Genomic DNA, 25,736 nt, shown 5'->3' with positions numbered 1-25,736 from the left:
CAGAACAGAAAGCTGATACGAAGCACTGCTTATTAAGCCACATGAACCGTGGGATAAGATTGCGTCTTAGTAAAAGGTACATTCAAACTAAAGCAACTTCACACGGAATCATAACCGCACTGTTGTGTAAACTGTCATAGTTTCATATTTATTTAGTCAAATTTCTCATAATTGCTGATTTCGCAGTTCTAAAGTTCAAGGGTTTTTCTATTTGCCTTATAACACTTTAAACACCCGAATTTGTATTATTATGTAAAAATGACATCTGTCTTAAAGCATGCTGGATATTACTACTTCCATGTGAATTCCTTGTTATATTCATGTGTCACAAGCAGTGGATTCTGGTAGGGGTATGATGGTAGCGCGGTCAGTCCTCCAGTCAGCTCAGCCAGGTTCAGTCTCGTCATGTTTTTCACTTAGAAGAGTCACACTGCCTGCAAGGCCCCTGGTGGCATGATGCAGGTTCCAGCTTGCAAAACAGCTATTGTTTGCAATAGCACTGGCATCAAGGCCCCAGGGACACGGTGCATCATGGGCTGCAGCACAGTTCACACCATTCCTGTTTAGTCTGTACCAAATAGCTTTCCCTAGATCATAACTCGCAGGTAGAATCACAGAGGAGTGTGGCCAAACAATTACATCACAGCAACTGGGCCGATTTGGTTCATTTTTTTTTTGTATGTGGGATATGATTCACTTTCATTTCCAAGAGTCTCCTGGGAATTAAACAGTATAAACAAGAAAGATGCCTGACTCCTACATTTTTATTTACTTCTTAATTCATTCACTCATAGATTTCTCAGAAGTACAATGTGAGGTGTGTACACTAAGTTACTTATAAATGTTTACACATTTGTACACCAGAGTCAATTTTACTTCAACAACATCTCTGAACTGAACAATGGCACATTGTGACATCTGGATCATATGCTTTTCTTCTCATGTGAGCGTTGGACTCTGGACACCAGGTTTGTTGCTCTGACTGCCCAACTGGAACTTTATTATTATTCATTTGAGATCTTTGTGCAAGTAAACATACAATGTAACAGTAATGTACTAATTTGTGTACAATTATGTACTTATTTATACATCTGGGAAAAGTTTAATGGGAAGAACCTTGCTCAAGAGTAGGAGAACAGAAGTAAGGATTTGAACCTGGGACTGTCTGACTGCAGGACAACAACACCAACCACTTTGCCACTTGCTTGCCCAGATAGATTTGGCGTGTATATGACAGCAAATACCTGTTGTTCTAATTTGCCCTCAAAAAGAATTTGTTATTCTATAGATTGAGCAAATATGTGACTGTGACAAATACACATCTTTGGCTGCAAAGTTAACAGATGAGTGAACTATTGCCTGAACAACCAGAGCAAGTGTGAAATGCCCCAGCCCCCAACAACTTAATCATAAGGACTCAAGGGAGTACTCAGATTAACCAGTCAAGGAGCACCTTCATCTTCTCCTGGGTCCTGGTTCATTGTGGGGTCCCCAGGTCTTCCATTTGTCCGTCCCAGATGACACAGCAGCACAAGGAGAGATGCAGCAGCCGTGGAAACAGCGCCGAAAAGCTGAAATGAAGATCATGTAAATATCATAAGTTTGTGATAAAAACAAAAATGTTTCTGCCTGCTTTCATCACAGTCTATGGTGGATATGGTGAGGTCACTAATAAGAAATCGGAATAAAGCGAAACACCAGTTGGAATGACCAGAAAAGAAAAAGTCTAACACTGACCGTAAGTGTGCGACCATGGAGACTCCAGGCTGATTGCAGTTGAGCATAAAACAGGGCCAGACTGCAGGGCAAGTAGGCCTCCAGGTCTCCATGGTCTCGGCACCTGTGGATCAAGGATCAAGACACAGGCTGTTCACTCATCGCTAGGATGAAGACACAAGGACACGGAAAAGTTCAAGTCCTACACTACAATGATACGAAAGCAGTGAGAGAGCAGCACTCCCGGCTGCACATAACTATAACACATACCTGTTTATTATCATACAAGCTTTAAAGCCTCAGAATTAATCGGGAGCCAAACTGTGAGCAAATGTTGCACTGTAGCAGTGTGTTGCGCTACGCCAGTCATTGTACTTGCCTGCGGAAGAGCGAGCAGAGCACTGTGTAGTTGTCAGCTCCAAGAAGTTCCCACAGGCCCAGTTCACCCAGCACAGACCATGGCAGCACCTCCCCTTGTTGGACCAGCAAGCCCAGGCTGTACCACCCCTGGACAAGCAAATGACAGGAAAGATGAGTCAAAAATTCAAAATGACTGAAAATAAAAAAATGTCATGTCTTCATTTACATTTCTTCATTTAGCTGACACTTTTCTCCAAAGTGACTTACAATGTTAAGGTTACAATTTACCCATTTATACAGCTGGGTGATTTTTTTTTAACTGGACCAATTTAGGGAACTACCTTCCTCAACGGTACTAGAGCCAGAGATGGGGATTGAACCTGCAACCTTGACAGCCAAAAGCAGTAACTGTAACCAATACACCACCAGCTGCCCATTTAATGCTGACTGATGACCAATTCAAGCACGTGCAACATCCTTTTTCCTGTTATTGAGCACCAACACTCATAAATACCAAATGCTGTGGAAGTCAGTTGAATTAATCTGGTCTCGCACTCCTACTCTGTTTGGATGCTATTCAGTGCTAAATAATGGTAGGTTGTGGAAACACTTTCACGAAACAACAATAAATGGCTGAAAGAAGAAAAAAGAAGGAAAAACTATTACAAATAGAAATAAAAAGGAAAACGTTAATAACTGAAAATTCAGAACTCGAATGGTCGTAGCACGAGAACCCAGCGTGGCAGATCAAAAAAAAGGATCAAGTGTCATCTTAAAATCAGGCTACCGTAAACCTGCTTCGTGATTTACATAATTATACAACTGGATAAGTTTTACTAGAGCAATTCATGGTAACTACCTTGAACAAGGGTTCTACAGCAGAGGGGATGTGAACGTAGATCTTTCAGGTGGAAGGTTGTGGTTCCAACCAGTATGTTACCTGTTGCTCCTTCTACTCAAAGACCCCAGGTTCAAATCTATTACTGACCATGAAACTTTTAAGAGGCACATGCAATTATTATATAAACCAGTATTAGTTAACTATTAATAAATATGGGCTTCCAAACTTTTTCAAACTTTTTTCTACAAATAGACATTCACTCAAAACCCTCCAGCAGCAGTTACTGGCAACCGATAATACTTCTGGCCAATAACATTTTAATTGTATTAGAATAAAATAATTGTTTTAACCTGTATTTAATATTATATTTCTTTTCAAACATGCAAAAAAACTATTTCTGTTTGCATATACTTAGATTCATAAAACAGGAGTTATTCTCCAAACAACTGAACTGTAAAACAATAAATTCAAATTGTTCAATTCAATAAATGTCAAATTGAACCCTTGCTAACTTTTTCTCTGTCAGCTTCCTGTGGGTTGTGCTCAAGATGGTTAAGGTTACAACTAATCTTTTCATTAAACATACACTACATTCAGGGTGACTGGTTTTTCATCCTAAACCAGGCTGCTGAGCAGTAGGGAGGTATCGCTGTTAGTTTGCAGTAAGTGATTTTACTGGCTTTAAAGAGAGAAAGTTAAAACATTAAATGTGAGTGAATAAATTCAAAAGGAACAAAAAGGGGATTTAAAAAAAAAGTAAAGAAATGTAGATTTTTCAAGGTTTGGCCAGGTCCTGCTCTCTGGTGGGTCTGGGGTTCAAGTCCCGCTTGGGGTGCCTTGCGACGGACTGGTGTCCCCTCCTGGGTGTGTCCTCTCCCCCTCCACCCCTGCGCCCTGTGTTGCCAGGTTGACTCCAGTTCCCCCCGACTCCGCTTGGGTCATGCGGTTTCAGACTCTCTGTCTGTGTGTGTGTGTGTGTGTGTGTGTGTGTGTGTGTGTGACAGCAAAAGGATGGAAAATTCAAAAATAAGTGTAAGTTAAGGTATTTCTTTTCCAAATGTACTCAAGTACAAACAAAAATTATGAAAAAAAAAAACAAAAGGCCAAGAACGACTCTGACGAGAACAATTTCTCCAGACATTTGCTTAAAGTCAAGTAATGGAATAAAAGTAACTCATTACTACCCACCTCTGCAGGCAAATTTTTACTATCGGGATTCTAGGATGTGGTATTTACCGAGGTGGAACTAAGCTGTACCTGTGGGTCATTCCTTATTGCAGCCTGTTTGTACAGGTGTGCAGCCATAGTGACATCTCTTCTCTTCCGCTCGCTGGCACCGTACACAAGGTCCCCCATCTTCAGCAGTGCTGCAGGTAAGCGGAAGCAATGCAGGAATATACAAAGGAAAAAATAATAATAGTGGTGTGATACCAACTGTGTTCCTTTGTTACTGAGTGTACAGTACCATACGGAGATGGATCCTGAGTCTGAATGGAGAGATTGTAATATCTCCACATGCACTCTGTAATAAATGCATCATCCAGCAATCTTCCCTGTTGAAAAAAACATAGAAAATAATAATAGTACAAAAACGTAATACTAAAAAATGCTTGCTACAACTAATTTTACTAAAAAAACTTTTAGAAACGTACAAATATTAACATACTTAGAAAACATACCCAGTGTCAGTGTATGATTAAGTAATTTATATCCGTTATGTATCCGTTACATTACAGGAGTAGCTGTGTAGAGGTTTATCCGGGGAATGATCTTAAATTTATGGTGCATGAACATTTACACCTTACACAAACTTAAGGGATCATGGGCGAAGTCTGGAAAAGGTGAGTTTGAAATTATTTAAATTATTAAATTATTTATTTAAATTATTTTTAGTAGTTCAACAAATCTGTTGTAGCTGACAAATGGAATCTGAACTGCGCTGTGGTGGTGCGAAGACACGGTGGAAAGACATCCAATGTTGTTACGCTCAACTCACAGGGTTCTGCTCACAGAAGTAGGCCATGTTGAACTGAGCCGAAGCAAACCCGGACTCGGCAGCCATCAAAAACCAGACCAGTGCTTTGGACCTGCAACAGCGGCGGAGAAACATTTACCTTCATTCATTTAGCAGACGCTTTTCTCCAAAGCGACATACATCTCATAGAAAAAAACTGTGTGTACGTCACATTAGCAGAAAGAGAGACATAGATGCAGATGTGTGATTCTTAAGTGCAGTTAGCTTGTTTCTTTCCACCATATGAACCAATGGTCATCAGATGAGTAGCTGCATAAAACTTTATCTGAATATCCATCATTCCAAATCACCTTCCTAGTAATAATTTTTTTGAGCTATATAACATTTACGTTACGTTACAGGAGTACCTGTGTAGAGGTTTATCCTGGGAATGATCTTAAAGTTAAAGTGTATGAACATTAACACCTTACATGAGCTTAAGAGATCATGGGTGAAGTCTGGAAAAGGTGAGTTTTAAAATCCTTTTTAAATGTGGATAGAGATTCTGCAGTTCTGAGTAAGAGGGGGAGGTCGTTCCACCACAATGGAGCCAGAACGGAGAACTTCCGTGCCTTACCTTTCATGTGCGGGACCACCAAGCGGGCGGATTTGGAAGAGCGAAGCAATTTTAGTTTGGTCAGCTCACACCCACTTGTCAACATTACCAAATATCAAGAGATTTTTATCCTCTTACTTGGTTTTTCACATTTATACAGAAGAGCAGAAGAATAATTTCACCGAAGCAGTCAAAACAAAGAACTTTAAGGGTGGAGAGCAAAGCACTCCTTGAACCAGCAACTTTTTATTCATAAGTACGTGCCAGCAATCCTTAAACATGTCAAGACTGCCCTTTGGTGTAGCCACCCCACATAAAGACACATGGTGACCGCTACAATATTTACAGTGTTACAGAACCTCAGTCATACGCTTCAGTAGGACTGAGAATGATGGCAGGGTTAGGGTTAGGATTATATGGTGAGTTTGGAAAGAGAAAAGACAAATCAGTTATTTACCAGTCCTGGTGCAGATATGCATCCATAGCTTTCCTCAGCACTGCTCCAAGGAACCCGTTCTGCTCAGATACCCATTTCACCCACCTGTAGTCAATGGCCACATTATAGACAGGCATATTTCTGAAAATGCTGTCATACAAAGTAATTTCACACTTGACACCTTTCATTGCTACAGCTTCAGACATAGTCGACAGAGGTCTGTAGTTATACGCAAACCAAAAACGACGCCAGAAGACATATTAATGCAAAAATATAACACCAAAAGCTCATTTTAAATATGAAGCAGTGTCAAGTTTTCATAATAAGACACCAACAAAGCAACAGAACTGACAAGATCACATCTTACAACACTGCATCCAATGGAAGCCTGTTGACCTGGCCAGGAATGCCCCTGATCCACACGTCAGCCAGATGAATTGCTCCATCGATGTGTCTCCGTTGGGCAGACTTCAAGTAATAGGTGTACGCTGTGAACTGCAGGGGTCAAATCAGACTATGAAGAGTGCATAAATATTGTTGCAAAAGCTAAGCTTGTGTTTAATAAGGCATTTGTATCTGTAGCTTGCTTACTCTACATACAGGCGTACCCTGCTATCCACCCTTAAGCCGATTCTGAAAGTGGGGCAGGTAACGACAAAGGGGATGGCAAGAGCCCATTTCCCATTCTTGCCTATGGGGAAAATTATAGTTGGTTCCCAGCCCACCCTGAAAACCATGAGTAACGTTAACAAATGTATCTAAAACTATGACACTTCTAATAAAAATTAAAATGATAATAATAATAAAGCCCAACCGTACACTATACAGTATTAAGGTTAGCCAGAAACGTTGTAACAATTCGCCCAGACCATGGTGTCAGCAGCGTTACACAAAGACAGCTCAGGAGACAGAGGTGTTGAAATAGGATCTTTACTGCACCTCACAGAGCGCACACACACACACACCTGACCAAAAGCTCTCAAACTACAGAACAACACAGGAGTCATTAATCCCCATCACTTCCCACAACGGTTACCCAACAATTACTTCCATCCACAGCAGCAGTGCTGCATTATGGGAGGACTACTGCTCCTGTCGCCACCGCTACAATATATTTTGTTGGATTTTTTGTTAGTTTGAGAATGAAAATATAAGAAATGGTGTTCTGAGACCCTAATTTTTACGTTTTTAGAGATGCTTTGATTAAAAAAAGAACCTGGGGGCAGCTGATAGCGTAATGGTTAGAGCTGCTATCTTGGGACCCAAAGGCAAGTTGGAGTCTCACCTTCAGCTGCAGTACCCTTGAGCAAGGTACTTACCCTAAATTTCTCCAGCAAAAAAAAAAAAAAAAAGACCCAGCTATATAAATGGGTAAATAATTGTAAGTAGCTTAACATTGTAAGTCGCTTTGGTGAAAAGCATCAACTAAATGAATAAATGTAAAAAGGAGTTATTGCGGGGCAGATGGGGAAAAAGAGTATTCATTTTCATGAGATGTTACAGTGAAAGTGCTGATATTCCAAGGGTGGGTACCAGGGTATGTCTGTATTTCCTGCTTGCCGGAAGCACATTCAGGGCTGACAGCCATCGAAAAAGGAAAATTGATACAGGAACGGTGTTCCTTCCTCACCCGATCGGCTGGTTTCCCAGGGTACAGACCCTGGGCATATAAGACCCCCAGGTTCACAGCAGCTTCTGCACTCCCCAAAGCATCGGCCTGCTCCCAGAGTTTCACTGCTTGGACGTAATCCTGCTCATACCGCTCATAGTACCAGCCGAGAGCATTGATCGCTGGGACAAAGTTCTGTGAGAGACATGGGAGAGAAGCCCCCTTGGTTACTGAGGAGAAGCTCTTTAAACACGGCTAAGTGCCCAACCCCTGAAAGCTGTGATGTGGATAAAAATTTCAGCAAGAACCAAAAACAGCAAGAATGGAAATACTCCTGGTGGAGCTGTAGCTATTCAATTCAAAACTAAAAGACTTTTTAATATTAAAACCTATTTTTGCTCATTTCACATAATGATGAAATAACTGTCATAGAGGCAATCATGTGAAGGGCCCAAAATAACATTATTGGCTGGATAAAATTATAATTAACTAAAATTGAAAACAGTGCAAAAATAAATGATATTTCATGCATCAACATATTATAAATTGGAAAAAAATAAAAACTGTTATTGTAGTTTGCTTTTTAGTTTTCTTTTCATTCATACATTTAAAATCAATAACTGGTTGTCCAGTGCAGGGTCACAGAAATTTCTTGGAAACCGTGTGCATCTGTTCAGGTGCACATTTTATTAAGCACACGCACAAGGCAATAAACTGGATGCACATGAACTATTCGTTTTCCAGTCATCAAAAATCATACGTTACAAGTAGTGTAAATTGTCCAATGTCTGCCTGGCCAATATGTACTGTTACTGTCCCTTTCTTTACTGTTCTCACTGACGTCATTTCTTTTTACTGTCTTATAGTTTATATCATCCCATTCATTTTCAACAACCGCCTTTTCCCAAGCACGGTTGCAGTGAGCTAGAGCCTTACCCAGCAACACGGGGCACAAATCCGAAGTGGGACGGGACATACCTAAGACGGGATGCTAGTCCATCCCAGGGCACCCCAAGGAGGACTCAAACCTCAGACCCACCATACAACAGGCACCGGCTGAACCAATCGCCCCACCATGCCAGTTTATATCATGTTAGATCACTTACAATTATTCATTCAGCTGATTCTTTCCTCCAGAGCAGCTAACAAAGTTACATACGGTGATTTACTCATTTATAGAGCTGGGTAATTTATTACTGGAGCAATTTAGGTGAAGTACCTTGCTCAAGGATGCTATACCAAGAGCTGGGATACAAACATTGCCTGCTAAACGTCTCTGATGCTATAGTGCAGGTATTTCAGCTATGGTTAATAATCTTGCACAAAGATCATTTATTTAACATGGACCCTCTTAGGAATTAGGTGGAACATTGGCCACAGAGCCTCATAACTCTGTGGAAATGTTTGACCCCTCTCCCGCCATACCCTTGAGTGAGGTACTTTCAGTGAAATGTTACAGTAAAAATTACCCTGCTGTATAAAAGGGTAAATCATTGGAGAAATGATTGGAGAAACTGGAGAAAAGAATCAGCTAAATATATTATTATTTTTTACTATTTTTTTTAATTATAACGACAACAGAAAAGAAGTTACAGAATAATAATAACAGAAGTGAATAATAATAGTATTTAATAGTGAACTGTAATGGTATTTAATCTGCTATTTCAGTTGTAATAAAATATTTACCTAATCAAGGGTTACCTAAGACTTCCAAAGACAGGAAGTATGAAGTATATACAGAACTTTGTTTTGTCATATAACAAGCACAGTGTTCAGGTGCTTTGTACAGCGAAAAATATATATTTGCAGTGAATTAAATACCTGTTGTGGAATTAAATGACCCAGGGAAAAATGCCATTGTATTGAATTAAAGGCCCATTGTATTCATATCATACACCCCAAGATGCACCTGGACACATCAGCAGTGGTGTAACCTGAGGTCACTTGGGTGTTTCGGGTCTTTCGACACCTTACAGCCCAGGCCAGGCAACCTGACTGGGTTTGATTAGACCCTAGTCTTCATCGAGACGCGAATCAGTAGATGAACTGCAGCTGCTCTGACAGCCGCCATTTGCCTCACCCTGTCCGCCGCTTTCTTCAGAAAGACCACAGCCTTGGGGATGTCCTGCTTCACACCTTGTCCCTAGAAACAAACAAGGACACTGTCCACAGTTTCCAAGAGAGACACAAAAAACACTTTCTCATGCCTTTCCCCGCCCCACCGAACCCGGCTCAGCCTCAGACAATCACCAGCATCTCCTTACCAGCTTTAACCGCCAACTGAGAGGCAAAGAGCCAGTTCGATGTGTTTGCTTAATTCAAGTTGAACGAAGCAAATCCAAGGGTATTCTGAGAAGCCCACCTTGAGTAGGACAATAGCGTAGTCATACATTGACACAGGGTCCTCCAGGTTGACAGCACCCCTCTCATAGTGCTTAGCAGCGGTCTGCAGGTCAGCAGACACCCCCTGTTGGCCCCAGAACAGCATGCGGCCCAGTGCTTGCTGCACGAAAGAGAATTCAAGACAGAGTGTTTTCATGGGTCTGACCAAATCAAAACCAGTCACTCGATTCACCATACCCTATTCAACCAGAAAAGTGATGCCACTAAGGGACAAAAACCTGGGTTCCAGACACACACACACACACATTTTCAGAACCACTTGTCCAGACGGGGTCATGGGGAACCGGAGCCTACCCGGTAACACAGGGCGTAAGGCCGGAGGGGGAAGGGACACACCCAGGACGGGACGCCAGTCCGTCGCAAGGCACCCCAAGCGGGACTCAAACCCCAGACCCACCGGAGAGCAGGACTGTGGTCCAACCCACTGCGCCACCGCACCCCCTGGTTCCAGACATCAGGTATGTATTTCTGTATCAAAACATCAACTAGAAGCATCACATACAGCTTTTTGTTCAGAAAAAAAGTTCCATTCGTGAAAATAAGACTGCATAACAAGCAAAAGCACTCTTAATAATAAGCCCCTTTCGACCATCCGTACACACAACTGAAAAAAAATACTGCATGAATTTAAAAAAAAAAAAAATGTAAATATAAAAATTACGCTTGGTCGTACGTCCGCCACTGCTAATGGCTGAGTGCGTACGATAGTGACCATCACAGGATATCCCGGCATTGTGTACATCACAGCATGTCTCTCAATTGCCATTCGGTAAACGAGATAATCATGATAGAAATTGAGTAGGATAAAAGAATGTTGTACAGGTAGAGTACAAGACTCATTGCCAGTTATCGCAAACGCTTGATTGCAGTTATTAGGTTTTGGGGGCAATTACTTTTTCACATAATGCCAGGTAGGTTTGGACAGCTTTTTTCCCCTTAATAAATGAAATTATCATTTAAAAACTGCATTTTGTATTTACTCAGGTTATCTTTGTGTAATATTAAAATTTGTTTGATGATCTCAATCATTTAACTGTGACAAATATGCAAAACAAATCAGGAAGGGTGCAAATACTTTTTCACAGCAACGTATATGACTTTTACATGGCATGTTAGCATACGTCCGACTTACGTCCATTTCGAGATTCAACTGGTCGATCAGAATGGAACTCGGACATATGTCAGGGAAAGGCTGTACATATTTTAACAAACTTTTTAACCATAACCCTTTGTGGTGGTATGTGGTTATACAAGACCCTCTTATACGAGGGCAGAGTCCGCTTGCACTAAACTCACACTAACAGTGTCATAAATGACTGTAAAGCTGATGAGCATTGCAAGTCACCTCAAACAACAGCATCAGGTAAACGAAAGTTATTAATAATAAAAAGTATTAAGATATGTATATGCAACAATGTTTCCGCAGTGCGTACGTGTCGGATACCTACCTCAGCCTCTGCTACTCCTCTGCGTGCCTGCAGTTTGAGCCAGAGGAAGAGGTCATCATTCTCATTGGTCTGGACCTTGAGAGTCTCCTCATCATTCAGGTAAATCACTTCCACGTACTTCTGCAAAGGGCAGGGGAAAAATCCTCAGTCCCGAGCTTTAGTTGCATTTCCAGAAATCATCCTTTTTGTTACCCAATACGATAAGCTTACACACACATTGTTGGCGTCTGTCTACTTTTTTCCCAACCATCTTGACCTAATTTTCATCATTCCTGGTCACGCCCTACCTCACCTCACCCATACCTGCTGTGATGATGGGTTCTGCTTGTCAGAAGAGGTCTGGGCGGCAATATTGGAGTAGTAGGCATAGGCGAGGCCAGGGTCTGGTGGTATCCCCTCCTCTCCGACATGATGCAGATGCCCGAGATGTAGCAGCGCCAGCCTCCAATCCCGCTGTGCAGCCAGCAGACACAGCAGCCTGGCCTGGACAGGGCAACACACTCGCACAGTGACAGAGAGAAGATGTGCCTCGCAAGGCAGCACACAACCCAAACCAAACTCATATATCACACTGCATGTCTTATCTCTCCCTTCAGCATAATGTACAACTTTCATTTTATGCACATACACCGTACATAAACGCATTTCTGCAGCAGTTCAGATCAATAACTTTTTCAACAGCAGGACTCCTTGAGCACTTAGAACCCACACACACTTGCACACACGCGCACGGACATGCAGTAACCTTGCTCCGCTGCCTCTTGACTCCAAGACCAGCGTTGTAGAGAACTGATGACAAGTACAGTGCTCTCCGGTCCCCCAAACAGCCTGCTTGCAGCAAATGGGTCATGACCTTTCCGCTGCCCAAAGCGGAACCCTCCTTACTCAACCTACAAAGGGAGCTGGAGTACAGCGCTTTTCCAACTGATGTGAGCTTCACCCCCCCAGGCCCTAAATAAAAGAGAAATGCAGAGGTAACAGACACTTTCAAAACCTCAAATACAGCACAGGAATGCGTGCACACACACACACATTGACACACACACAAGCTGCTTGTCCCGGCCAGGGCCTAACCCAGCAACGCAGGCCGTGGGGCTTCGAGGGGGACACACCTAGGGCGGGACGCCTGTCTGTCCCAAGGCACCCCAACAGGGGCTCGAACCCCAGACCCACCAAGGATCAGGCAGAGGCCAAACCCGCTGTGCCACCGCACCAAACCCCCCCACCCAGAAGTGCATAGAAGACATTTCATGTGAATATGATGCAATGGAAGAACCTGGCATTACCATGTTTGTTAAGCAGTGCCTGCACCAGTCGGATGGCCTGGCGTCTCTGAGAGGTGGGTGGCGCCTCCCACAGTTTACACTGTGACACTGCGGCCAGGGAATCTTTTCCGGATGCCCAGTTTCTGTACATGTCCAGCGGGCTATCTGAATAACAAAACCAAATTAGCACCAACTATATAACGTAAAATTATTAAATATGACGTTGGACACTGTCTGTCCACCGGTGCCGTGTTGTGGACATTATATGCTACTTTCACATGGCTTTCTACCTAGAAATTTGATAGATATTACAGTTTATTCAATGAGAGAAACACACTTGTGCTCAAAATTTACATATAAATAATTTTTAATTATATAATAATTAACATTTAATGCGGGGTCACTAAATAATTTTATATTCATGAAATCGTTTGTCACAGTCACACGGACTTACCAGGCTGCCCGTTCTGTTGGACTTTTAAGGTGTACTCTGCCACGCTGCCACGAAGCTCCGCCTGGAATTGCTGGCAGGACTTGAACCATCCTGTCAAATTCACTTCTCTAATCACTTCTGGAACGCTCACCTCAGGTTGGAGACACAAGCAGTACAAACAGAGTGTTCCTCTGCGTCACTGTGCGTTTCAGAGGAGGAGACCTCATTTCAATCACTGCCATTCAGCGCTTTACCTCATTGAGGGAAGATGTCGCTCTGCGGCGATAATAAACCGACGGGCCATAGAAACCGGCAACGCCGCTCACATACGGACTCCCCCCCAGGATAAAGTATCCATCCGTGTCATCTAATAGCACAGGATCCCTGAACCTGCGGAGGACGATTGTCAGACATCTCAGCCACTCCAGGCGATATGGACCTGAAACGCATCTCTTTTCTGAGCGCCAAGTTCACACTCACCTGTGCTCTACAGAATGTGTGGTCTCCACCTCGTCATCCACACAGGCCACTGTGACACTGACCTGTGCACAGGTATAGAGAATGAAGACAATGAGCATTATAAAACATGTTTATGACACTTAACAGGCAGAGCCTGTGAACCAGGAGGACTGACCTCTCTCCCCCGAATCGCCACAGAAATTCGGCACCAAGTGCCCATGTGCACAGGGTAGTTGACCATGAAGGCTGCAGGCTCTCTGTGTTCCCCTGCCACCTGGATGTGAAGATGACCTGCAAGGGAGGAGCAAACTGTGTGAAGTGTGTGATCTGGGCACTGGTGATTATAGACACCTCACCAGGTGTAGGTGCAGGAGGGGAGCAGTTTGTCAGCACACGCATACAGCAAGAACATATCAACAAATTAAAGCAATGCAACAGAATCAAGCAATCAAGCTATTCTAAACGATAACCTCATTTTATGGTAGAAAAATTAAGTATACACTATATTTGCATTTATTTATTTAGCAGACATTTTTCTCCAAAGCATCTTCCGGTGAGCTATATAGTGTTACCAGCCCACACACCTTATTCAGCAAGGTGACTTACACTGCTAGATACACTACTTACAATGGGTCACTCATCCATACATCAGTGAAACACTCTCTCTGTCACTCACACCCTATGGGTGAACCTAAACAGCATGTCTTTGGACTGTGGGAGGAAACCAGAGCACCCAGAGGAAACTCCACACAGACTGAGTGAGGGATCGAACCCATATCCGGTGGTGCGAGACAGCAGCTCTACTCGCTGTGCCACCGTGCCCCCCACTAATACTGATAGCAGTGTGGCAGAAGATCATGTACGGATATACAGCATCAGAACCGCTTACAGTACACATCCACGTACTTTAGCTGAGTGAAAAGCAAAAAGGTACTGGATCAGCCCAAGACGGGGCATACAGCTGATTGTTTGAGCTCGGCATGAAGGTTTCAACCCATGACCATCATGTGTTTGACCACCACATGCTACTGCGTCTCATTTCCCTTTGCTGTTTCTACCGAACCGTTCAAACCACGGTTACACACAACATTAGAGGGTGTCCACTGTTCTGGTTAAGAACATTCTAACGATCTGGCTAATGAGTTAGCCCAGATCCTCACGTGGATTCCAGAAAGGCGTATAATTATATAAACCCAGACGGACACGGACAAAAGGAAGCTCTTCTTTTTAATATCTTGTGGGCAACTATGGATGACATATTTCACACAGCTGTCTTTACAATAAAATAAACAACATTAAAGTAATCTCCAAAACGTGCGAGGCACAAAATGTGTACACGGCCAAGTATATCAGCCTGCGCGCGTGCGGGAAAGAGGACCGAGGGGAGGAGCAACCCCTTAGTCTCCACCATAATACGTCATCATTACAACATGTTCCATCATGCAGACTGCGCTGCTTACCTCTTACCACTTGTTTTCAGTTGGTCTTTTTTAAATCAGTAGCAATATTAAAAGGACTCCTCAGATTTCAGCTCATCTATTGGATTTGTGATTTTGCGCTCTGCCCCTCAGTTTTCTTTAAAAAATACCTGAGTTTGTAAGAAAAACAGCAGGAGTGGCATAGTTATTCTGGGAATCGATGTGATGCAGAATCCCGCAGAGGTGCTGCTTGCAAGGCTGGGTGAGGTACAACCAGGTGGAGAACAGACACCTGCAAGAAGGGTATGAAACAAGGGAGTCTCCGGTCATCTGGAAGAATTCAGACAGCGCACATCATTTGCCAAAAAAAAAAAAAAAAAACGACCACTATATCATCTATCTCAGCTTTGCAGATTATGCAACACCCTTCTCCCGCTGTGTGCTCCCCGCAGGGTCTCGCATAAGTCTTACCATGGAAAGAATAGGGCTTTCAGCCTGTTGTGCTCAAGGACCTCGTTGCTATAGCGATGCAGGGTCCTCGTGATACCAAAGTTCTCACCGGTAGACGCAAAGAGAAACGACAGGAAGTGGGCAACCTCTGAAAAGAAGACACGTTTTATTGGGCTCTGAACACAATGATCTAATGATCTTCGCAACCAGTACATCAAAATAGCTTTGGATTCTTAAAATGTTGTTCGGAGGTTGTTTTTCTTAAGAATCAGAGTGTGGGCCACCAAGTCGTGTTGGGGTTAGGGCATCCGCCTTGTAACCAGAAGGTTCCCGGTTTGAACCCCACTCCTGTAGTACAGTAGCACCCTTGATAAAGGTACTTACCTTGAACTGATAGAGTAAGAATGCCCTGCTGCATAAATGGGTAAATCAGGGTAAACTTCACTGAAAGTTCCTTTGGTGTCAGCTACATGAAAGTAAATAATAATACCAAACTTAATGGATACCTTGTTCCTCTGGACACCGGGGGATCGTGTCTCTGCGGATACGCCACAGCAAGTCTGTGTCCCAGCGTGGGCAGAGCTGATGCTGTTTCAGAGGACGGCTAAAAGGGGGTACAGGTTCCAGCTGGACCAGGACGTGGGCCAGTGCATTCTGGGGATCGTTGGGGGATTCGGCCGCCACAACCCAGGCCCGCAGCATGATTCCCAGCACCCACTCCGAGCGCAGGATGTTCCAGTCGGCCCGGTACACCAACAGGTCAGGCAGCTGCAGGGTCAGCAGTCGAATCCGCGGAGGTCCAGGTTCACAATTCCAATGTCTGCGGAAGACCGGGCTTGCGGCTCCGGCATCTGAGGAGACGAGCACCTCTAGGTGCACCACGGCCGGCTCAGAACAGCAGTAGCGGACCCGCAGCGGATGGCTGGACACAGGCTCCTCCGGTGGGCTCACAAAGGACACATGGTCCGAGGCGGGGCGTCCGGCGGACCCGCCAACCGCAGTCTGCGTGGAAAACGTGAGGAAGGTCAAGGCTTCTCTGGCACCAAGGTCGCCCTCATTTTTCCAGAAAATAAAAAAGAAGTTTAACAGGGGCAACTGGTAGTGTAGCAACCTTTGGACGCAAAGGTCGTAGGTTTCAATCTCACATCCAGCTGCACTACCCTTGAGCAAGGTTCTTACCCTAAATCGCTCTAGTAAAATTACCCAGATGCATAACTGAAAATAAATAATTGCAAGCAGCACAACACTGTAAGAAAAGTGTGAGGTAAATGAAAAAATGTAAATAAGGGGGAACTCACCAGTAAGAAGCAGAACAGGGGGGGGACACTGTACCCTCCTGTCCACAGCATCGTGTACAACTGAGGTGCACTCATCAACTTGGCATCACTGCAGACACACTGATCGTATCCTAGTGACTCTTCTTAGAGACCAGATGGCGATGAAGAAGTGGAAGTGACAGCTGTAGGACACAAGGCCCCCCTGAACACACACGGAGGGTTAGGAGGTCGCAGCCCACTTGGAAGGAACACAAACATCACAGACACAACACTGCTTGCTCTTGTCCACACGGATTAAAAAGTCCATAAAAGTGGCGATGTGGACTTGAGCTCTTTTAGAAGAACTTGTGCAACCCTTCTTCGTCACTTCTGGAGCTCCGTCGCACGGTCGAGCCGGAATAATATCCTGCTCCGTGTAACCCATCAGTTTGCCAGAGTAAACAATGTAAAGCACACAGAGCCCCACCCGCCCAGTCTGTGTATGGAGCTGGACAGCAACACTGACACACACACCGCCACTCACTCGTTTATATTCATTTTATTCCTTTCTTTAACCCCTTTATACACCTGGGAAAATTTACCAGAGCAATTTACGATAGGTACCTTCCTCAAGGGTACAACAGATGGACAAGGCATTTGAACCAGCAACCTTCAGGTCCAAAGACAAGGACTCTAACCACAATGCAACAAACTAATCCCTTTGCTCACACTGTATCTGTACAGGATATTATTAATATAAATGTTATCATCATCATATGAGAGCTGCCTGTACAAAGTGGTGTCACAGTTAATGCCAACCAGTTAGACATCATTTATAGCTGCTTAGTCAAGTCAGGGTCCCAGCAGTGCAGAGCCTATCCCAGACACACAGGGCCCCAAGTTATTGTGGGGACATACAAAGACACCTTCAGTGACATGTGTACACAATACACTGATAGAGTCACCAGTTCACCTGAAACATGTGTTTGGGGTATGGGAGGAAATCCACACAAACACCACGAGAACATGAGAGCTCCACACAGACTGAGCTGGTCTCGATCCCATGTCCAAACGTACAGCCCAGGGAAGGGGAGAAACCAGTGCTACCTTCTGCACCACCATCCTGACAGCAAAATGACTGCAAACATTTCAAAAATAGTAAAAGAAAATGTACATTTAGACAAGTATACGGTTCCATCTATCAGTCATACGCTTAGCTTTTTCACTCTTTCTGTCACTGAGATACTAAGATGTGTCTGAGGAATCATGCATCACCACTCATATTCATGTATCTCAGTAGGTGGTCAGAGAGAGAGAAATGATTACATTTATTCATTAATCTGATGCTTTTCTCCAAAGTAACTTTCCAATACTAATCTATTAATACAGCTGGCTAATTTTACTGGAGCAATTTGAGAGGAAGTGTGTTGTTCAACAGTACTACAGCTGGAGGTGAGATTTAAACCTGCACTCTTGGGGTCTCAAGGCAACAATTCTAACCATGATGATATCAGCTGTTATTGTAGACAGATTAATTTTTGGGGTAAAGCTGAAACACCATTAGTCAAATGTGCTTAACATGTGACTATGCAAAAGAGCACACACACTCTCTACAGCTGTTAGCCTCAAGTGGGGTCACGGCGAGCCAGAGCCTAACCCAGCAACAGAGGGTGCAAGGGACACACCCTGGACAGGATAGGATGCCAATCCACCGCAATGCACCCCAAGCAGGACTCAAACTCCAGACCCACCACCCAGCAGGCCCTGGCCAAACCTGCTACGCCACCACACCCACCACTGGAAAAGAACTGATTTTTTAAGATCATACTCTACTTTGCCATCTCCAGTGTGATTCCTCCATAAGAGTCACACTCAGTGTACCTTAAAGAAGCACTCAGCATGAGGTCACATTAAAAATGATGGCTTTAAATATCATCATGATGGGTGTCACTTTGTTTTACAAGTTTAGCTCACAAAGATGATGCTGGATTATGCTCATAACTCATTCTTTGGATCATTAAAAAAAAAATGGAATTGCTGCAGTTTGTGTAACCCTGCAGTGATTGGTTCTGTAAAAACAGCCCAGAGAAATAACGTACAGCACCACGTGATGGTAAAGTGTGGGGTGAAAGGAGGACACGGTTGAACGTGCAGAATAAGGTGTTGCAAAGGTAGGAAGAGGGAACTAATGAACAGGCTCCTCCCAGTCCAGAGGAGCAGCAACGTTGCCCCAAGGGTGTTCCTGACCGCCAAGCTCCTTGTCCTGTCACAAGATGTAAGAGCCACTACCCTCCGGAGGAACCTCCTTATTCTATCAGCGAGGACGTAGACCGAAAGGCAAATAACCCCTCTGCTGAATTCCTTGTTGTCCTTCTCCAGAGCACATCTCTATAGAACATATTATTGCTGCGACTGGAGATTCAGAGCATGGTTACAGGACAGCAGGCAAATCAGGGTGACTGGTGGGAGCTCAACTGGACAGAATTATTGTCATGCAAAGCAACCAATAAGGGACAGCTGTGTCATCCCTCTAATACTTCATCTACAAGCAAACCTAAATACAACGGAAAGGCAAAATAGGGGCACCAGGTAGAATAGTGATTAGGACTGCAGTCTGGTGGTCTGAAGAGCTGCAGTTCAAGTATAGGATACTAAACCTGAATTTATACATGAGAATACCCTGGTGTATAAAAGGAAATGAAAAATGCAAAACGGTATGTTGACTTGGACAAAGTCTTTATAAAAAAAGGTCACTTCAAAACATTTAAGTCAGATGAGTCCATCTTGTATACACACATACGAGTATTACCAGTGTTAGGAGAGCAGATGGAAAAAATGTCATAAGGCATTTTATTAATAATGAGAACATTCAAACAAGGTGGGGGTCAATTGGTTAATACATACCGAAGACCACAATTCAGCATAATGAAGATTAACTGTTTAAACAAAGTTTTCACCAAATTTAAAGCGAGCTTTTATGTATTTCTGGGTGTCTTTCACCTAATGTTTAGCTAAGTAATTGAAAAAACAAGATGTCCATTTAAAGACTGACAATACAATACGGAAGAATCGCACAACTGCTGCACAGATGACTTGGTTCTGTTCAACAAGGACTCACTAAAAGCAGTAGTGAAAAGAAATTGCTCACATAATAGCCAGTCATTTTAACCAGTCATTACTAATTTGCGTCTCTGTTCTTCACATACTTGTGCACAAATAGATTGACAGAAGTATAGAAGTAAAAAAGGCTAACAAGCTTTCATTGAAAATAGTTTTATTGCTATCATGCAGGAGTGCCATAAACTCTAGAGACTCAAAATGTTTCTTACAGAAGTCTCAAAAGTCACAGAAGATGCAAAACTTTTTTTTATTGTCAAGGTATTTTATCATAAATAGAGATTAAGTAATCCAGGGAATCGGATCTAGGAGTGTGGAGAGGAGCTCCTGCTGGTGGCTTCTTCTCAGTCCAAACACAGGCATTGCAGTAGGTCGCATGCGGGAACACAGGGAGCAGTGACAAGGACCACAGAGACAGAACGCACGCACGCACTCACACACACGTGCGGACATACTGACACTTTAACCATTTAAAAGTTTTCAACGTGCAAAAGTGGTACAAATTACATCTTTAAAAAAGGTGAAGCTTTACATTGTGGGCGGGGAGGGGGGGGAATGTAGCAATGTATTTAATGTTGAAAACAACAGGAACTGTTCAAAGACAGAGGGGCTGGTGGCCCCAACAGTGACCTCATAATCCAGTCTTCAGTGTACAATTACTTCTCAGAGCACAACAGAGAAGATGATGTCACAGGCTCAATACCTTCCCCACTGCTTTTACCCTCACAGAGACTGTACAATGCTAACCGGGGGCCTTCCTTGTGCCACCTGAGTCCTGAATAACGTGGTCTTTGTGCAGTTTTCTTCATGAGAAGTTCAGGGAATGCATGTGTGTATGCTGATTTAAGAGGCTTTTGGCGTGAGCTTGGTGACTGTACTCTTGCTCGTCCTGGCTTCCGTACTGACGTGGTATTTACCAAACATGGCCGTTGTTTTCTGCTTCAGTCTCTGGCCATGTTGCTCAAGAGTCTACGTTTCTGCCTTGAGGCACAGGTGAGCTCCGGCCACTCAGGGGTCCAGCTGTGGAGAGGCAGGTCTGAGAGCAATGGAGTGTCAATGCCAAGGGGCAACAGCAGTGTGGACCAAGGCAGCTTTACCAAAGCAGACACATGACGGCATTCCTCTCGGAGTTCCAGTGTTTAAACAACAGACAAAAGCGCCTGATAAGAAACAAAAATAAATAAATAAATAAAAACTACATGGTAACTAGTCTCCACTTTCTGAAAACAAATCATCCTTCGAGAGTACATCAGACGTCTGGCTGCAAAAACCCCTTTCACACCCAACATGGCACCATCCGCCTCCCCAAGCTGTCCTTAAAGTCCAGTTGGAAAACAAGAGTCCCCCTACATTTTCTTGAAGCTTTGGTGTGAAATCAGTTTTCAGCATCTGAAACATTCCTGGCCTTGCCAGCATGAGGTCTGTCCCTGTCTAAACACATTCATAACACCGGAGGTTGGTAGATGGCCACAAGTATGACCATGCCTGTATTTACAAAATGTGAAAATAAATCATATCAAAGATATGCAGCTGTCGTCGGTTTATGCAAAGAAATCTCAGCACTACTGATCCTTTCAGTGATCCCATAAGTGAAAATTCACTTAGTCCTAAATAAGCTGGGAACAAACACATCCACAAACTTTAATTTTACCAATAGATTTCATATAAATGGAGTGCTTTCCTTCTTCTAAGTAGAAAAAATACCACCGTTTACCTACAGGAAGTGGATTTTGTTCTTGTGTGAAAATCCAGCACAACTAGGAGATGTAGTGGCGTACTGTTCAACCCTTTACAGTGTCCCTGCTTACAGACCAAGACAGAGACCTCGCAATCTAACACTACAAAAGAAAATGGGATGTAATCTGTGAACAGCAGTACTATGTAAGCTTATAAAGGACAACAACCAAGCAAACATTCAAGAGCATTCAAATGTCAGTCCAGTCATGGAGAACACATGCAAACAGATTTAACTTTAGAAATTTTAAAAAAAATTGGGGGGGGGCGGGGGGGGGGGGATTCGGAGGGGGTGAAAATTCCTTGGAAATGCTGGCACCCATTCCTGTTGAATAAATACCACTTTGCATTCTCATACATATAAGCCCACTGACCCCATTGTTAATCATTAACAAAAAAAATATATGTGTATATACAGTATGTGTATATATATTACCCATTTCTTGGTTTTTCCTACAGTTCACTCAAAAAAGTGCAGATCTCAAAAAACTTTTGATACCAGATAGCAAGAAAAGAACGTGATACCCCTAACAAAAAAAAAAAAAAAAAAAAAAAAACCTTAATGACGAGCCTTCCATGGATCCAATTACTTCTTCTGCTTCTTGAAGATCTTGAAGGTGTGTTTCTTGCGGCTTGCAGTGGAGTCTGTGTCTTCACCTGTCGATCCACTGTCCTCCTCAAGCGGGCTCTTTTTGGAGGAGAGCTGGGGTATTCGGGTGCTGGCCTTGCCACCTGCCACCAGTGACTGGGCCCCAGTGGGTGAGGGTGTGTCAGGATCAGTGGAGTTTGGACTGAGCGAGCGGGATGACTCAGACTGCGAAAGGCCAGCCATGTTACTATTAATCTCCCCCAGGCTGGTTGACTTCTCGATGGCATAAGGCTTTTTTAGCATCAGGGGACTGTCAACCACACCCTCGCCCCAAGCTCCTCCCTCTGGGATGCGGTTCCCGCCATTGGGCATGTACGAATGTGCAATGAGCAGGGAAGTGGGCTCATCCCCACGTGGCACGGGACCATGCAGGAGGGAAGTGGGCTTGACCAAATGACCTTTCGAACTGTATGATGAGGACAGGCGAAGCTGTTCACTGGCCTGGGACAGAGACAAGGAGGAGTCCGAATCGGAGCGGTTCAGGTCCCTGCAACGGAAAAGATTTCATTAGCTGGAGAGGACAGCCAAGGTCATTGAGAGTGACACAAGGGAACAGTTAGGAACTGCACTCCAACACTGTCAGATTCTACTGAAATACTGAACCAGACTGGGAAATGCTCTAAGAAGTAAAACAAAAACAGTTGATAGTAAGATAAAAGCACATGCTCATTCATAGCCTTCTTACAAGTTTTCAATAGCTAAATATACTAATAAATGTTAGTTTATCCTAATGCTGTTATTAAAGAGTTAAAACATCAAGTCAAACCAGCTGTAAGTAACTCAGCAGTGCTGCTACACCGGTGACGACCAGCCCCTCATGTTAGCATAGCATCACAATTCATTTGCCTTATCTTAGGACATCCCTTCCATTATAAAATGAGTTCCACAATACAATAACATTTTATAATATGGTGTGAACATAATGGTGTTCTTCTGAGCCTGCAAAAGTGACAGCAGAGGTGTGGGTGGAATGACAACCAATCAGCGATAAGAATGTGGGTGTTCTCAGTCAATGACCAGCTGCCCAGTAGGCTGGTGTATCTCAGTGGCTCCAGCTGATGTTGTGGGTGGAACTGCCTCATTGTTTATCTGACCGTAATGGAAGTGGCAATGCTGTGACTGTGCTCATTGTACCCTTAGTGAAATTTCTTCAGTCTAAGGGAAATATGCACTGTAATTTATTGCTGATTTTTAAATGTAAATAATATTCATGCGTTATGAATCCCTGTGGGGGAAATTCACTGAGTCTGCCACTGCAACCGGCAGCAAATGCATGTCTTTTGACTGTGGAGGAAATCCTTGCAAACATAATGAGAACATGCAGACTTCACAGAGACTGACAGGGTACTGAACCATTTAGGCACTGTGGAACCACAGCACTACCCACTGTGCCACCATGTCCTCCTGTTTTTTTTTTAATGTCACTTAACTACATAATAAAAAGCAGAAGGCTGCAAAATGTTTTTAGAGATAGAAATAGATTTATATGATTAAGAAAATACATTTTTGGGCTTGGGAACAGAGTATTTAATGCATTCCTGGTCACATAATTCGATATTTTCACCATATGATGGTGGCTCTAGAACAAATTAAAATCATAATGTGAGAGTTCAATGTAGTAGTAAGGAACATGCATACCAAACCATTAAACTTCTGGCACGGTCTGTTTCATATCAGTTCACAGGTTTTGTGTAACAACAAATAGCTGAATTACTTGGATCAGAAATTGGCAAAAGCAAAGAGGAAAGTGGATTAGCAGGTACTGTAGCAAGAAGAGCCACAGCCTTGCACTCAAAGGACACGGGTTTTGAATCCCAACTTTTGCTGCAGGACCCCTGAGCAAGATATTTACCCTTAATTTCTCCAGTAAAAATAAGCCCAGCTGTACAGATGGGTAAAAGTATCTTAAAAATGCATCTTGTTTAGCATCAGCTAAATTAATAATTGTAATGCAAGAGTGGCGAGAGGAGAGGAAAACAATATTTTATAAAGTACAAACGATTTTAAATAGACACAGCTAGAGTAGTGAAACGATCAAAAAAATAATATTAGGATTAGAATTATATTCAAGGTTTGAATTAGACTTTTCCATAAAAATTAACACAAACTACTAAGAAAGTTAATTGGAGGAAAATAAACTGACAACCTAAAGAAGAAAAATGATTAAAAGATCACAACAAAGTAGGACAGAAAAGAGTTAGGAAAGGGGTCCCCACGCCATGCGATGCAGAGTGGAGAACAGAGGGGTACCCAAAGCTACTGGAACGCTGGCGCTGCCCTGGGGTGACATCTGGCAAGGGGTCATCGGGGATGGTGTCCAGTGGCTGGAAGTAGGAGTGGTGGACAAGGGGGGAGGGTGGGATATGCACTGCTGCAGGTGAAGCAGGGGAGCAGATGATGGAGGGATGTGAAAGGGCAGGGGACACGGAAAGTGGAGCGGGGGTATCAAACTGCCCAAAAGACTGGCTTCGGGACTGACGCAGGGCGGCGGCCCTGGGCCGCGCTGGGTGGCCAACCTCCCCCTGTTGACCCGACAGGAAGCAGCCCTCTACCAACCTCTGGGAGCCCATGGCTAGCTGAGGATCAATGTGCCTTTGGCGCAGGGACATCATTCCGGAAGCTGTGGTCAGAGAAACTGAACATTAGCACTTGCACATCCACATTCGGGATACACACATATCACATACAAGAGAAAGACATCTGGTGAAAGCAGCAAACACAGGTCTGTTGATGTGACGAGTTCAGCTTTAGGCAATGTGATTTAGAACATTTAGATCAATGCCAAACATCAGTGGGGATGAGGTCCAAAGAAGACTATTGTTTTGCGTGTCCTTTGACGGGTGAGGGAACCAGAGTTCTCTCCCTCTCATTTGCTCAGCAGTGGTTGGTCAGGTATCCACAGAAGTGCAGGTGAAACCAGGTTTATAGCACTGTTCAAGGGTGCACGTGCCCCAATAAAGCCTCAAGCTTATAGAGTGAAAAGAAGCAGGTGGTTCACAGCACACACACATCAGAGCAGTGCGCGTGCGCGCGTGCGTGTCACCCCTCCTGAGCTGGGATAGATGTCGTACTTCAAAGGAGACAAAAGAGGGCAGTGCACTGTAAATATTGACTAAAAAAAGAAGTAAAGAGCAAAAATAAATTTAAATGTAATCTGCATCCAAGAACTGATCTAAGACAATAAAGGCTGCTTCATGCTTCACACACAACTTAATGTAGAGGCAGAGAAAGTCACATAAAATGACATTCTCAGGTTCCTTGAGCCAGCTCACCAATCATGCACAATCCTTCATGTACATCATCATACATCAGTTCTATACCTCATACATTTACCTTCATGCATTTGGCAATTTTTACCTACACACAGCTGAGAGTAAACAAGATAGAGAGCTTAGATATGTGCACAAGACTATTTAAGAACAACTTTGTTTGATACAGTTGTTGTCATAGTATCCATATTCCAGTAACCACCTACTAAAGTGACACAAGAACAGGAAAATGGGCAGATTAAAAAGTAGCAGGTAGTGAGAGAAATGGGTCAAAGAGATGAGTTTTGAGGCCCTTCTGAAAAG

At 43.5% G+C, this 25,736-nt stretch overlaps 2 protein-coding genes across 4 annotated transcripts in view; both read right to left on the bottom strand.

Annotated features, from left to right (window-relative positions):
• Positions 1 to 659: 659 nt before the first annotated feature.
• On the bottom strand, positions 660 to 17,061 carry LOC108938314 (protein sel-1 homolog 3). The gene is made up of 23 exons (XM_018758799.2): positions 16,707 to 17,061; positions 15,915 to 16,410; positions 15,430 to 15,556; positions 15,129 to 15,250; positions 13,716 to 13,831; positions 13,562 to 13,623; positions 13,336 to 13,471; positions 13,103 to 13,232; positions 12,670 to 12,813; positions 12,129 to 12,334; positions 11,687 to 11,866; positions 11,384 to 11,503; positions 9,895 to 10,035; positions 9,613 to 9,675; positions 7,554 to 7,727; positions 6,291 to 6,418; positions 5,945 to 6,028; positions 4,914 to 5,004; positions 4,383 to 4,470; positions 4,175 to 4,284; positions 2,096 to 2,223; positions 1,738 to 1,840; positions 660 to 1,571 (listed from the first exon to the last, which is right to left on the bottom strand). The coding sequence occupies exons 1-23, from the start codon at positions 16,779 to 16,781 to the stop codon at positions 1,443 to 1,445; spliced, it is 3,153 nt and encodes a 1,050-aa protein (XP_018614315.2). The 5' UTR covers positions 16,782 to 17,061; the 3' UTR covers positions 660 to 1,442.
• A 3,236-nt stretch (positions 17,062 to 20,297) lies between these two features.
• stim1a (stromal interaction molecule 1a) overlaps positions 20,298 to 25,736 on the bottom strand; it is a 37,638-nt gene continuing 32,199 nt past the window's right edge. For 2 of the 3 annotated variants that reach the window (XM_018758796.2, XM_018758794.2), the window contains 2 exons: positions 24,415 to 24,784; positions 20,298 to 22,651 (listed from right to left, as the gene is read on the bottom strand). In XM_018758796.2, the coding sequence (XP_018614312.2) occupies positions 22,102 to 22,651; positions 24,415 to 24,784 (920 nt within the window). In that variant the 3' untranslated portion in view covers positions 20,298 to 22,101. The remainder of the gene's footprint in view (positions 22,652 to 24,414; positions 24,785 to 25,736) is intronic. The other variant, XM_018758795.2, reaches the window with a different exon arrangement.

This window comes from Scleropages formosus, chromosome 10 (assembly GCF_900964775.1).
Source record: "Scleropages formosus chromosome 10, fSclFor1.1, whole genome shotgun sequence".
Classification (NCBI taxonomy): Eukaryota; Metazoa; Chordata; class Actinopteri; order Osteoglossiformes; family Osteoglossidae; genus Scleropages; species Scleropages formosus.
This window is presented reverse-complemented; position numbering and strand designations above follow the sequence as displayed.

Coding starts and splice junctions, on each gene's coding strand:
- LOC108938314 (XM_018758799.2), bottom strand. CDS start 16,781: ATGAGTGCACCTCAGTTGTACACGATGCTGTGGACAGGAGGGTACAGT. Junction 15,557..15,914: donor CCGGTGTCCAGAGGAACAAG/GTATCCATTAAG, acceptor TCTTCTTTTCAG/AGGTTGCCCACTTCCTGTCG. Junction 6,419..7,553: donor CTGGGAAACCAGCCGATCGG/GTGAGGAAGGAA, acceptor TGACCCCTGCAG/TTCACAGCGTACACCTATTA.